Source organism: Vespa mandarinia, chromosome 8, assembly GCF_050613455.1.
Source record: "Vespa mandarinia isolate Hongniang chromosome 8, ASM5061345v1, whole genome shotgun sequence".
NCBI lineage: Eukaryota > Metazoa > Arthropoda > Insecta > Hymenoptera > Vespidae > Vespa > Vespa mandarinia.
Window position 1 is genome coordinate 1,782,501 of NC_140817.1, and position 15,000 is coordinate 1,797,500.

Below are 15,000 nucleotides of genomic sequence, written 5' to 3' on the forward strand. Positions count from 1 at the left end.
CTATCTATCTATCTATCTATCTATCTGTCTATCTATCTATCTCTCTGTCTATCTTTGAATCTTCGTTCACGATTATCACTAGTGCGATTATTATCGGACATCTTCCTATCAAGCTACGCTAACGTAATACGCGTTTCGTCTCGTTCGTTCATTCGATTTTATCCATCTATATATTCCGTTCTTTCTTCCCCCTATCATTCTTTTTCTCTTTTTCTCTCTTTCTTTTCTCTCTCGCTTGTTCTCTCTCTCTCTCTCTCTCTCTCTTTCTCTCTCGTCCTTCTCTCTGTCTCTTTCTCGCGTCCTAGTGCCGTGCCGCTTCGCTCCGTGCCGAAGCGGCTGAGAGTGGTGTGTGCTGGCTCTGCTCTGAAGGAGGGAACGAACACGGTGGGGGTGGAGGACAAGTAAAGAAAGGGTGCCATTGGGTTCGAGGACAAGGAAATTCAAGGAAGACGGAGACGACTGCTTCTACTTTTACTCGGTCAGTATCGTTCAAAAAAAGAAACGTATATTATTCTCTTTTGGCGAGAGAAATAGAATAGAAGCGCGAGAGAGAGAGAGAGAGAGAGAGAGAGAGAGAGAGAGAAATTTGCTAAGATTTTTCTGTCTCCATACGTCTTTCTATATCGCTTTCTCTCTCTCTCTCTCTCTCTCTCTCTCTCTCTCTCACTCTCTCTCCATTTCTCGCAATCTCTCTTTATCCCTTCACCTATCTCATTCGTTCATTCATTCGTTCGTTCGTTTATTCAATCATTCATTTCGTATATCAAAAAGAAATTCCTTCGCGATGATCGGCGTTTATTGATCTCCAGCAGCAGGAGCACTCCGGGTTATCGTACCGAGGAAGTTTCGGGCCGTGAGCAGCAGAGTCGCCGCGGCGGCACGCGTTTTCCGCGATCGATTCGAGCGCCGTACCCTTTCGCACCTTCCTCTCTTATCTCCCTAGACTCGTCCTCGTGACTCGTCCGTGTGGATTCTTCGATCCTCGGGGTCGTGCGCGCGAGATAGATATTCTCTAACGTCACAAAGACAGAGAGAAAGAAAGAAAGAAAAGAGAGAGAGAGAGAGAGAGAGAGAGAGAGAGAGAGAGAGAAAGAGCGAGAGAAAAAGAACGAGAGAGAGAGAGAGAGAAAGGGATGGAGGGAGGATATATTTTCTAGACTAAAAAGGAGTGTGACCCGATGACAGGTCAGCTACTCGTCTAACCCATCGCCGTCGCTTTCTACCGTACGTTAACTTTCACAAAATTAACGCGATCGTCGCAGCAACGACTTCGTCTTTCTCTCTCTCTCTCTCTCTCTCTCTCTCTCTTTCTCTCTTTCTCTCTTTCTCTCTCTCTCTCTCTTTTTCTACCTCGTGTGACCGCGTTTTTTTTTTCGTGAACGAGAGAAAGAGAACGAGAGACAATGGGGATGTACGCGCGTGCGTCACTACGAACAGACACGTTTTTTTTTTCTCTTATCTATCTATCTATCTATCTATCATCCATTCTATCTCTCTTCGTTTTCTTCCGATTCTATGTTTCTCCACTTCTCATTCGCATCTCGAAAGTAGTAAAGTCGCGTGGTGAGAACGCAAGGACCTACCTACCTACCTACCTTCCTTCCTTCCTTCCTTCCTTCCTTCCTTCCTTCCTTCCTTCCTTTCTCGTTTCTCCGAATCGATCGTACGCGTAGCCTCTTCTTCCTCCTCGTTGGACGACGAAGAGGTTTCGTCGAAGGATCCTTAACCGGGGGGGAGGTCGTCCTACTTGCTCCTGCTGCTCCAAACGTTTCTAAAACGTACCTTTCTATCTCTTTCTCTCTCTCTCTCTCTCTCTTTCTCTCTCTCTCCAAATTATATCAGAAAGATGGGGCAATGCGCGTAGAGAAAGATACGATCGATCGATCGACCTTCGAAAGATAGTTTCAAAGTTCTAATTTTACTGACCTACAGGTACCTATTCCAATGTTATAACCATTTGGGTTATTATAGTTCAGATCTTTCGTGGTAATCGTTTTAAGATCTTCCAACCGAGAAAGTCGTTTAGATGTTATATTGATATATATATGTATATATGATATATATATATATATATATATATGTGTGTATATATTTGTGTGTGTGTGTGAACACACAACTGTCTCTACCTATCATGATCGTCACGATAAAAGGCAGCAGTTTGATTTTCACTAGATTAGATCTTTTTAGAGCTATAAAAGGGCTAATCTAATCGGAGAGATCGAATAAACTCGGGATACTTGAGCGATCAAGCATATCATCGAGGAAGCAACAAATATTCAATAGGGACTTTGATACTTGTCCTCGAACTAAAATCTCCTCGGTCGAATTGGAGCGAATCTACATAGTTTGGAGGATTATGTATCTATAGAAGGAAATATATCTCGCCTATTAACCATTACTCCGCAGTAGGGATAGTTCCCCCGTTATTGTTCGTGGGAACACTCGAAGCCTTCCTAGTCTCACTCGATTCGTGCTCGCCCTTCTCTACGGATCATTGGCTTACCCCTTAACTACCGTCCGTCCGATTTCCCATCGAGGGTAGTCCGCGTAGGCAAATTTTCGTATTCGGTGCCTATCTCTGCCTGCCTACCTCACCTAAGAGAATCATTTCCTTGGTAAGAGCTAAATATGAAAGGTTCGAGCAAATTGCTTATCAGCCAAAGTCCCTGTTCTCTCGGCTCCGGTGTAAAACGGAAACGGCGAGTGGAGTCTCGAGTCGAGTCATTGCACTCCGGTTGTACAACGAGACGTAGAAGGGCTCTTATTTTCTCTTTTCTTATCCTCTAGCAAAGATTTTCCTTGTGTGTATACGGTGTTACTTCGTTCGTGACTACGCCGGAGACTACTTCGTCGAATGATACCAAAAAGAAAAGAAAAAGAGAGAGAGAGAGAGAGAGAGAGAGAGAGAGAGAGAGAGAGATGAAGTAGAAGAGGCGACACAAGATCTCCATCGATCGATCGACTTCCGAAGCGAGCCTACTTGAGTTTTCCTGACCTAAGAATACACCGCTTCGAGTGCACCTCGTGGAACGGGGTGGAGTGGACTCTAGAATGGCTAAAAGTGGGGGTAACACTCGAACCCCGCCCCCTTTTTAAGCGACGAATCCGACAGCGATGACTGCAGATTTATCTTTTATTTCTTGTCGACTACAACGACAACGACGACGTACTTACTTCTATCTTTCTCGACATTCTTTTTCCCTTGATTCGTCTTGAGACAATCGAAACTCTTCCACGATTCTACCGTATACGTGTTTTCTTTGTTGTACGTGGATAGTATTGCTCGTTGATAAGAGCGAGGAAAATTGATTGCATCCTGACAAAGCACTCACTCTATTTCTCTTTCTCTCTCTCTCTCTTGCTCTCTCTCTCTCTCTTTCTCTCTCTCTCACTTTCTTTCTCTGTTTCTCTTTCTCTCTTGTAAAACAAATTCAGAGACTATCTCTCACAAAGGGTATCTCTTGCGATCGCGAGTTTGTTTTAACTCGAACGTTGTAGTGTAGTTAGCCACTTGAGAAAAAGAGAGATAGAGAAAGAGAGAGAAAGATAGAGAGAACGAGAAAGAGAGAGAGAGAGAGAGAGAGAGAGAGAAAGAGAGAGAAAGAGAGAGAGATAGACTCGTCGTTGTCGTATGCTTACGTTAGAGACGTAGCCCCATTGAAATGATCTTTCCTTCCTTTCTCCTTCATTCTCTCTCTCTCTCTCTCTCTCTCTCTCTCTCTTATCTCGAGGATGAAACGTAGAGAGAACGAAAGATCTCAGACGTAGTTGGCGCAACGGAGCGCGAAAGCCGTCGAGTGCGTGGCACACGTTTTTGGTTCTAACGAGGCTATCGTGATAAAAAGAAAATAAAAGAAAGAGAATGGAAATGAAAAGAAAAGAAAAGTAAAGAAGTAAAGAGAAGACAAGAGAAGAGAAGAGAAGAGAAGAGAAGAGAAAAGGAACGGAAAGGAAAGGAAAGGAAAGGAAAGAAAAGGGGAAAAGTTCGTATTGAATTTCCTTCTATTCAACCGAAAGCATCGCGCTTTCGTTACCCGGACTTTTGCCGTACTAACGAAGGATTATTCCAGAGTGAAGGAAAGATCGTTATTCGAAATAATATTTCGATGGAAACGCTCGAGTCTTTCTCTCTCTCTCTCTCTCTCTCTCTCTCTTCCTCTTCCTCTTTTCCTCTGCTAAACGATAAACACCGACATGGAGGAAAAAGAAACGATGCTCGAGGCTACGGAGCCACGGAATTGTTTCGCTCGTGTTTTAAGTCAACGCGAAGATTTTTAACTCTTTCTTTTTCTCTTCGATGATATCAAGGTCACTGGACTGACTCTCACTTTCTTCCCGTCTTCGTCGTTGTTCTCGTAAAAAAAAAAAATAAATAAAAAAATAAAAAAAAGACAAGGAAGAGAGAGAGAGAGAGAGAGAGAGAGAGAGAGAGAGAGAGAGAAAGGAAAGGAAAAGAGAAAGAGATCATTTCACGATTGTCTCCTGTTTTTTCCTTTTTTTTTCTCTTTTTTTTTTTTTTTTTTTTATATATTTTCTCAATTTTTTTTTTCTTTTTTTCTTTTCTTGTTTTTTCCTTTTTTTCTTTTTTTTTTTTTTATTATTCGTTCTCTTGCTTCTCGTCGTAAGATTTTTATCGTCTGCGCGACGATGAGATTTCTATTATCCAAAGAAACACAGAAAGCTTTAGGGATAAGCGTAGAGTAAGATTTCTTCTAGGGGATTCCAGTCAAATCGAAGACGTTCACCTAACTTTACCTCTGAATCTTTCTTCTCTCTTTCTCTTTCTTTCTCACTCTCTCTCTCTCTCTCTCTCTCTCTCTCTCTCTCTCTCTCTCTTTTTCTCTTATTCCTCTCACATACTCTCGCACGAACGAAGAATCTCGGTCTCCTAAACGTAGTTATTCTTATCGAGGTATTTGCAAAGTTCTCCTCGATTTAGAAAGTTAGAATGCAAGGGAAAGGCCGGTTGACTTACATTCACCACTGTTGGCACCCTGTCCGACCTCGAACCAAGCTTGAACTTGAAGCCCCCGCACGAAACTTTCTCGAACGACGTAAAGACACGTGGAACGGGACACGCGAGCACATCCAGCTCCTTCTCTCTCTCTCTCTCTCTCTCTCTCTCTCTCTCTCTCTCACTCTCTCTTTCTGTCGTTCTCTCTGTCTCTTTCTCTTTATCTTATGATCTTTCGTTCTTAAAGTTTTATCCTTCGATTGTCTTATTTCTTATATATATTTTTCTTTTTTCTCTCCCAACAGAACCTGATATCCCCCCTGAATGATGTTGAATTGACGAAAACTGAACAACGCAAGGGATGGCTCCTTTCGGTACCGTCTTCCTCGGTGTCTGGGGAGTGTTCGTCGTCGTTCTTATACAAGGTAATCGTTAATTATTAATACTAACGAGTCACGAAACTCGCTATATTCCACGAACTTTTATTCGCTCTTCAAGCGACGTCTTATTTATAAGCCGATGAATATTTACCCTTTACTGCTCTATGTTTGGATATCGTTTCTGTACTCTAACGAACCGTATTAACGTAACTTAAATGTGATTTATTTGAGATGGCGAGAAGTGAAACGATAGATAGTTATATAAATACACGGCTATGTTAATTTTAAACAAAACTGAGAGAAAGAGAGAGAGAGAGAGAGAGAGAGAGAGAGAGAGATTCTACAATTTGATATATATAATATTTAATGAATTTTTTATTAAACGCTTACATCGTGTTCTGTGACTTTATCATATTGCGAGAGGTTTATAATTATTTTATCTCACTCTTATTATCTTTTCCTCTCTTGTTTTCTCTCTCTCTCTCTCTCTCTCTTTCTCTTTCTCTTCCTGCAATAAAAAATAGATACTTAATTACACATTCGGAGAACGTCCGGTCACGTTTAACAAGCTCGTCAATTTTGACTCTACCAGATATCAATTTTTATAATAATTTCTCTTTTTCTCTTCCTTTTTTTCAGTCTAATTTATTAGTCATCTAACAGAAAACGATATTCAAATATTCGTACATATACGTATGTATAGAAGTAGATATATATAGAAGTAGATATTAGAAACGATAATATTAGTAGATCCTAGGCAAATTATATCTATTTTTTCAGAGTCCAAACCAGTCAGCTGGGAGGAATGGTGGACGTACGACGGTATTTCTGGTGAGAAATGATAATATATTTTTTAGTTAAGTTTTTTTCTTTTTTATTATTCTCTCTCTCTCTCTCTCTCTCTCTCTCTTTTGTTTTTCTTCCCCTTTTTTTCATTTATAGTTCGAATAGAGCAGTCGAATCTCGAGCGAAGACGATTCCTCGCTGGTGAAACAATTAAATAGAATCCGTAGTAAAATTTTCAAACGTCCGTAGGTTTACCTAACACACGCGAAGAACGCAAACGCCGTTCCGCGTTACCTTTTTTTTTTCACCCTCGCTATTCGATCTGCGTAATGCTCGCTCTCGGACGTTCGGTAAACTCGCTTAATATTCGCCCTTCTTCCTTTCATTCTTCTCTCTCGTTTTATCTCTCTCTATCTCTCTCTCTTTCTCTCTCTTTCTCACATACACACACTCTTTTGCATTCGTTAGTTTGTTCGATTTTTCTCTCTCTCTCTCTCTCTCTCTCTCTCTCTCTCTTTCGCTTTGTTAAAGTAGAGTTCGCGTTTTGTTAAAAGATAAAAAAAAAAAAAAGAAGAAGTAATTACAGAACGTCACGAAGGGTTCGTCGCGTTCTCTCTATATTTTTTTCTTTTCTCCCTCTTTCTCTCTCTCTCTCTCTCTCTCTCTCTTTTATTATTTTTTCTTTTCTCTTCTTTTTTTTTCTTTTCTTTTTTTTTTTTATTTCACCCTTCGCAGCGACTTCAAAATTGGAACACGCTCGAATGATAAATTCCATGGATACCTATATACCTACCGACCGTCGTTGGGCTTTTAGAGATAAACTCGGTCCAAGTTTTAAATCGTGCTCGTCGAATCAGTCTCCAGAGGAATGACCGTACGAGTAAGAGATGTGTGTGCGGTTCCTGGAATGACCGAGAAGGGATAAGTCTGACTTATAGATTTCACGGGAGCAACATAGAGATCCTTTAACCTCGCTTCTTCGTTCAACCAAGAGATAAGAGAAGGAGAAAAAGATTCTTCAATAAATATAGATATAAAAAACGTTTTTAGGTTTTCTTCGCGCGACAACATTTTTATTATACTTTCAGCCATACTTTTCTATTTTTTGTCTTCCTCTCCCCCTTAACCGATCTGTTTTCCTGACTGCTCTCCCGTCCCTCGTCCCTCGAAGAAATTCGATCGAATCCAAGAATACATCGAACGGTAGCTCTCTACCATGAGAAAATCGTCCGAAGGCATGGAACGTAATTTCCGTTTTGGCGGACTAAAGAGAGAGAGAGAGAGAGAGAGAGAGAGAGAGAGAGAGAGAGAAAGAGAGAGAGAGAGAGAGAGGGGAGGGGAGGAAGAGAGATATCGAAAGAGCATCGAAATAAATGTAAGAACATATTTCACAGTCGAGATTCGACGTAGATTCTAATCGCGACGGCGATATAAATTTCTCACGCGAAACACCCTTCCTCGTTTAGCTTTTCATCGAGAGGCCGATAGACGAAGTTCTCTCTCTCTCTCTCTCTCTCCCTCTCTCTCTCTCTCTTTGAAAATCGGGTTCGAAGATCGATCTCGTAAATTTAAATCTAGACATTTGAAAATTATTTATCGTTGTAAAATATTGAGAATATTTATAATATTTTACGTCAATCTTTTTTCGAACGAACGATACGTAAAAATATGAACATTTAATTCCGTTTAATCGAAAGAAAAAAAAGAAAGAAAGAGAGAGAGAGAGAGAGAGAGAGAGAGAGAGAGAGAATGATGGAATGATAGAGAGAAAAAGAATAACAAATAATACAAGAAGCAAATAAACGAAAAGATTTTTTTTTAATTGTGATGAAATATTCAAAGGTCCTGCCTTCTGGGGTCTCATCAATCCAGACTGGTGGCTATGTAACAAAGGGAGACGACAATCACCGGTTAACTTGGAGCCGAGCAGACTTCTCTTCGACCCAAACTTACAACCATTACACCTCGACAAGCACAAAGTCGGTGGAGTCCTGGCAAACACCGGTCACAGTGTGGTATTCGCGGTCGAAAACGATACCCGCCATCCTGTCAATATATCCGGTGGGCCCCTCAGCTATCGCTACCAGTTTCACGAGATTCACCTGCATTTCGGCTTAGAGGAACACATCGGTAGCGAGCATACTATCGATGGACACGCGTTTCCCGCCGAGGTTGGTAGTTTACCGTATTCGATTCATTGTATTATTCGCTTAACGATCCGTCTAACTATCTCGTGCCAATAGCACGAAAGCACGTTCGATTTCCCCATCTTCCACCATCGCTAGATCTATATACGTGTTTCTATATAGAGACGTGTGTGTGTGTATATATATATATATATGTACGTGTATGTGTGTATGTGTGTGTATATACGTACATATATCGATACGACTAATTATCGCCTTCGGATACAATCATCACCATCAACAACGATAAGGACAACGATGACGACGACGACGACGACGACGACGACGTCTACGATCCCAAGACTCGCGACCTTGATATCATTTTTCCCTTCTTATAAAAAATCAAACCGTTTAAACCCGAGCTCTTAATTATAACCATTAACGATCGTCGAATATGATATTACCAATATTGGAAATGTTATGACCAGGTGTACGATAGTACCGTTAAAATTATTTCCTTCTACAAATTCGTCAATCTAAATTTGGTTAAGAAAATATTCCCTTTTAAATAAATGATTCGTCGTTTTTTTTATCTCAGTCATTTTTATGATTAGAACAATGACGTCTATTTGCCACGCTAAATGCCAATAACGAGAATAGATTAGAACGATCGATTATTAACGAATATTCTGATGTGACCGACAAATATGTTCGGTGAAAGATTAGTTTCGAAAAAAATAAGTTTCGACGAGAGGAATCTCGATGATAAATCGATAATATTATAAGTGAATTTCGTTGTGTCGAAATTCCGTTTAATAATATTATTCGTTTTACGTTTATATGCGTGGTCGATTAAAAACTTTTCGATGGATAAGATAGAAGATAATGCGATTAAAGGGGGGCTAATATAAAAAGAAAGAAAAAAAAGTGGAGAAAAAAAAAGAGAAAAAAAAAGAAAAGGAAAAGAAATAAAAAAGAAAAAAAAAAAATATATATATATAAAAGGAAAAGATGCTCGAAGTAGATGCTTTATCGACACTCGTCTCCTCTATCGACACTCGAGCACGGATCACGGATATCGAATCGATCGTATTTCGTCGAATATATATATATATATATATATATTTTTTTTTCTTTTGTCTTTTTTTTCTTTTTTTATCTTTTTAACTTTTACCGAAGGCGACATTTCCGCTTATTAGACGGTTCTTAGATAGCAAAGGAAAGTCGACGAAAGTAAGCAACATAATTCTCGTGTCTAAGGGTAATAAAAGCTGTTGTCTTTTTCTCCCACTTTTTCTCTCTATTCCTACGTATTCCATTCAACGGAACGTTACGGTTCGATTAAATTAATTGGATTAGCGATCCCGGTCGAAATAAAGGAGTGTCTTCGCGACCTTTTCACACAGGTTACGAGTATTCCCATATTCCGAAATGAACTTTTTCTATTCTTATTCTCGAAATACCAGAGATTCCTTCTTTTTTTTTCTTCTTTCTACTTATTGTATTATTCTATATTCTTAATACTTTATTCTACATTTATATAAAATCTATGTTTATATATATATATATATATACATATGTATATATTTTTTTTCTTTCTTTATTTTTTCTCATTACAGCTCCAAATATTCGGATTTAATTCCCAGCTGTACAACAATTTTTCGGATGCCTTGCACAGAGCACAAGGGATCGTTGCAGTCTCCCTTTTACTTCAGGTACATGCTTAATCTTTCTTTTTCTTCACTTCATCTAACTCTATATCTATCTTTTTATTTTTTTTACCTTCATATATAGATATATAGCTTTCTCTCTCTCTCTCTCTCTCTCTCTATCTTTATCTCTCTCTCTCTCTCTGTCTCTCTCGTTCTCATTGTCGACGCTTATTGATAGTCGCCTGACAAGAGGAAAGGGAGTATAAGCAAGGAGAACGAGAGAGTGAGATGGAGAAACTGTGATCAGAATATGTGATACGTGATAGACACCTCTCGGTTGTCTTTCAGGTAGGAGATCTGTCGAATCCACAACTGAGAACGTTTACCCAACAACTGGATCAAATCAAATACGGAGGTGAGAAGACGCTGAGGACGCGTAAGGAATTACGGATACGCGTGATTAGATTGCACGTCTGTTATCTCTCTCTCTATCTTTTTCTCTCTCTATCTCTCTCTTTCTCTCGCCCTCACTCTCTCTGTCTCTCCTTATTCAGTAAAGATTTACGTTACGTTGATAAAACGTAAATGAGTTAACGTCGATTAAACGTCAAATAACTCGATGAAATGTTTTAACTTGAGACAACGAGCTCAAAATTTACTCTTCTTTTCATATTTAAATTACAATTAAATTCAATCGCCTTGTATATATATATATATATATATATATATATATATACTCGATTGTAATAATAATACAAACTCGAAAAGAAACACTAATTGTTTCTCGTTCGCCAATGCACGGAAAATTGTACTATTTTTTATCAGACTAACAAAGGGAAAAGAAAAAAAAAAAAATATATATATATATATATATATATATATATATATATAGAGAGAGAGAGAGAGAGAGAGAGAGAAAAAGATATAGAGCTCATTTTCTATACGGTTAACGTAGATAACTTTCGCATACTTAAAATACTCAGAACGACGTTTTAACTCTTAAAAATAAATACACGCCAATATACTGTATAGAAGTAAATAAGAGAGATTAATATCGTTTCTAGAATGGTTGAATGGTGCCATAGTCAGAAAAAAAAAAAAAGTAAAAAAATAAATAAATAAAAAGATAAAGAAAAATAATGAAAACAAAAAAAAAAGAGAAACATAATTAGATAAAAAAAAGATAAATAAAAAATAAGAAAAAAAAAAAATAATAATAATACTAATATAATACGGTTCGGCCGTCACTGGTCGTTCTACGTCACTTTAAACTTTGGCCAGATTTTTCCATTAAACTTTCAGCCGAACTTTGGCGATTCTCGTCAAAAGAAATAATTGACTTATACTACTGTGGTACTCGAGCACTCTCTCTCTCTCTCTCTCTCTCTCTCTCTCTCTCTCTCTTTCTCTCACTCTCTCTCTCTCTAACTCGTACATACATAGCAATACACACACCCACGTGTATCTATGAGGATGGGCGGGGTCATTCACACGTACTTGCACATACGTATACACGTATACACGAGTAGAACTTGCAGGATGTCCTATTGAAATTCTCTCGTGCGAATTTCTCTGTTTCTGATGGAGATACGGAAAAAGCCGTTTTAGACAGAAGTTATATGGTACCGAGCACGACAAGCTCTGCTCTCGAAAACGCTTTTTATTTCCACTTTCTCTCTCTCTCTCTCTCTCTCTCTCTCTCTCTCTCCTCCCTCTTTGAAAAGCGCGAAAAAGAGGAAGACATCAAAATCCATTTCATTTATTTAACGGTAAACTTGTTCCACGTTAATGTATATTGCCGGAGTAGAGTAAGAGTGCGCAAACGTTCGCTCTCTTTGTTAATGTTTTACGATAGCGTCGTGCGCGAACGCGTATTTATATTAAATGTAAGCCCGCAACGAGATAAACGAGCGCGACGCATCAGTTTTTTTAAATTGTCGAGAAATAAGGCACGCTTACCTATATATATATTATATATATATATATGTATGTGTGTGTGTGTGTGTGTATAGATGATGGCTCGAAGGGAAAACTACAATTTTTCTTTTTTTTTTTTCTTTTTTTTTTTTTTGTTTTTCCGACTCTTATCACGTTTGTTCGAGAATAGGAAAAAGAACGTGAAGCTCGGGGAAAACTCCTTCCCTTATTGCCTCGAACTATCTCAACGTTACACGTCCTATAATTCTGTGTCTCCAAGTTTAAATTCGTCTTCATATTTTTGTCGCGACAGAAAAGAGTAAGAAGTAGTAGTAGAAGAAGAAGAAGAAGAAGCAGAAGAAGAAGTAGTAGTAGAAAAAGTAGAAATAGAAATAGGAAGAGACGAAAAAGGGAAAAGTGGAAGAAGAAGAAGAAGAATAAGAAGTAGTAAGAGAAGAAGAAGAAGAAGAAGAAATGGGGATTCGCAGGGGACATTCAAAGTCCACGAGAGAAATCGCTCGCGAGAAAGATTTTTCTTATCTATCTCTTTCGTAAATTGTTCAATTTCGAAGGAGACAAAAGAAAGAAGGCTGGATGGGAGAAAGAAAGGAATAGAAAATGAAATAAAGAAATAAAGAGAGAGAGAGAGAGAGAGAGAGAGAGAATGAGAGACAGAGAGATGTCCATTTTACCATAAATAAACGCATGTAGGAATAATACTTCTATGCGTACAACGTATCTATCTATACATGCAAATATGAAGGGAAAATAACATACATGTATATATCCACGCATATATAGATACACAAATACGCGCGCACACACACACACACACACACACATACAAATATATATCTATATATATAGAACAAAAGAAAAGGTAACGAAACGAGGGAGCATAAAGAATCGATTGGCGCGTCCTGTAGCGCTTTGAAAGCCATTTGATTTCCATTCGAAACGCTTTCTTCATGTCCGTTCGTCGGAAGGAGAGATATTCGATCGGATGTGAATGTGGGAGAAATAGAGAGGGAGGAGAATGTATCTATGTATATGAGACTACATGGGAGAATGCGAGAGTGAGAGAGAGAGAGAGAGAGAGAGAGATAGAGAGAGAGAGATAGATAGATAGAAAAAGGACTCGATACGTACGCATACATACATATATATATATATATATATACACATACACACACACACATGCATACATATATACCCAAACATACATAACAAACATACTCGTGTGTGATATATATATATATATATATATATATATATATATATATAAATATACGGACACATGCATAACGGGTGCAACAGAATGCAAGTCTGTATTCGGTATGTCGATACTAATCCGTTAGGTTGTAGGTGTGTTGCGTACGTGGCATGTTTGACGATATCGACCGAACGAATTGCACAGGGCAGGCCGTGGAAATTACACATTTCGTCGTGCGCGATCTCCTACCGGACACGAAGCATTACATGACGTACGATGGTTCAACCACGATGCCGGCCTGCCATGAGACCACGACGTGGATAATACTGAACAAGCCGATATATATTACGAAGCAGCAGGTGAGAATCGCATGCATAGTCTACGATTTACGATAGTCTCTCTATCTATTTCTCTCTCTCTCTCTCTCTCTCTCGCTTTCTCTGTCTCTATCTCTATCTCTATCTCTATCTCTATCTCTATCTCTATCTCTATTTCCCTCTGTCTTTTTCCCTGAGGGAGAGAGAGAGAGAGAGAGAGAAAGAGAGGACGGTACAAGTCGATCGACCATTCTGTCGTTTCTCCTTCCCGAATCGATTGCTATAGTCAAATTCGGGGATGTGGAAATTCGTATTTTCTCTCTTTTTCTCTCTCTTTCTCTCTCTCTCTCTCGATTTCCCTATAATTTTCGTCTTCGTATCTGGGAACACAAAGAGAAAGAGAAAGATAGAGATAGAAAGAGAAAGAGAGAGAGAGAGAGAGAGACAGAGAAGGTAGCAAATTACTTGGTCGAGAGATCGATTTTTCGTTCGTTCTCGTTGATTACCATACACACGTATATCTATGTATGTATGTATGCATATATATATATATATATATATATATATATATATATATATATACGTACAAGTGGTAGAATACTATAGGTCCTCTCTTTATCGATGATTTTTTAAACTTCCGTTATTTCCGGCGAAATGAACGCTATCGAGATGGAAAATAAGTATTTCCATCGCAAACGAAGTAAAAGGAGTATCGTTAATCACTTTTCCATAGAGAAAGAGAAAGAGAAAGAGAGATAGATAGATAGAAAAAGATATTCATCGAAAGCGCCATCGGGAAACAAATACTTTGCTACCTTTTTGTGTCCACGTTTTTTCCCGATAATACCGACGTGTTCCGGATACGCGTTTGAAAAAACTCTCTCTCTCTCTCTCTCTCTCTTTCTCTCAGTCTCTCTCTCTTTCTCTATCGATGTGAGAATTTAAAGGCGCGAACGAATCTATCATCAATATACTAAATTTTCCTGCACACATTGATAAACGCGGATCGATCTAGCGAAAGCGCATTTAACGGGGACTCCCCCGGTATACGGTTTCACATTTCCGATTTCACGTGTGATCGCAGCTCCATGCCCTGCGGCAGTTGTATCAGGGTGACATGAAACATCCGAATGCGAAGCTGGGGAACAACATTAGACCGATTCAACCGCTCCACCATCGTCCAATTCGTACCAACATCGATTTTAGCGTGCAGGTATACAAAATAATTTCTATCGATGCTTTTTTTCTCTTATTCATTGATTCGTACGTTCATTGATAATTTCTCTATTTTTCTTTTTTTTTTCTTGTTTTTTTTCTTTTTTCTTTTTCCTTTTTTCTTTTCTCTTTTTTTGTTCTTTTTCCTTCCTTTCACTCTCTCTCTCTCTCTCTCTCTTCTCTACCCATCCCTATATTTCAATCGATTAATATTCATTCGATCACCTTTTTTTCCCCTCACTTTCTCTTTATTCTTTCTTTTTCGTTGTTCCTTTCTTTCTTTTCCTTTTTTCTTTCTTTCTTTCTTTCTTTTTTTTATTTTTTTTTTTTTTTTTACCTTTCTTCCTGTTTTCAGCAAGGGCATAAAAATTGTCCAACGATGAACAGGGATCTGTATTACAAAGGTAAGCCAATTGGTCTTTCAGTGTAAAAGTAACATT

General features: G+C 38.7%; 1 protein-coding gene across 5 annotated transcripts in view; it reads left to right on the forward strand.

The window, feature by feature from the left end:
* CARPB (Carbonic anhydrase-related protein B) overlaps positions 1-15,000 on the forward strand; it is a 29,399-nt gene that overhangs the window by 12,761 nt on the left and 1,638 nt on the right. For 2 of the 5 annotated variants that reach the window (XM_085658860.1, XM_085658861.1), the window contains 9 exons: positions 1-478; positions 5,260-5,379; positions 6,115-6,165; positions 7,963-8,291; positions 9,866-9,961; positions 10,247-10,334; positions 13,233-13,387; positions 14,430-14,558; positions 14,916-14,964. The exon at positions 1-478 is cut by the window's left edge and continues 1,170 nt beyond it. In XM_085658860.1, the coding sequence (XP_085514986.1) occupies positions 5,316-5,379; positions 6,115-6,165; positions 7,963-8,291; positions 9,866-9,961; positions 10,247-10,334; positions 13,233-13,387; positions 14,430-14,558; positions 14,916-14,964 (961 nt within the window). In that variant the 5' untranslated portion in view covers positions 1-478; positions 5,260-5,315. Of the gene's footprint in view, positions 479-2,494; positions 2,616-5,259; positions 5,380-6,114; positions 6,166-7,962; positions 8,292-9,865; positions 9,962-10,246; positions 10,335-13,232; positions 13,388-14,429; positions 14,559-14,915; positions 14,965-15,000 lie in introns of those variants that run through there. The other 3 variants (XM_085658864.1, XM_085658863.1, XM_085658862.1) reach the window with 3 other exon arrangements.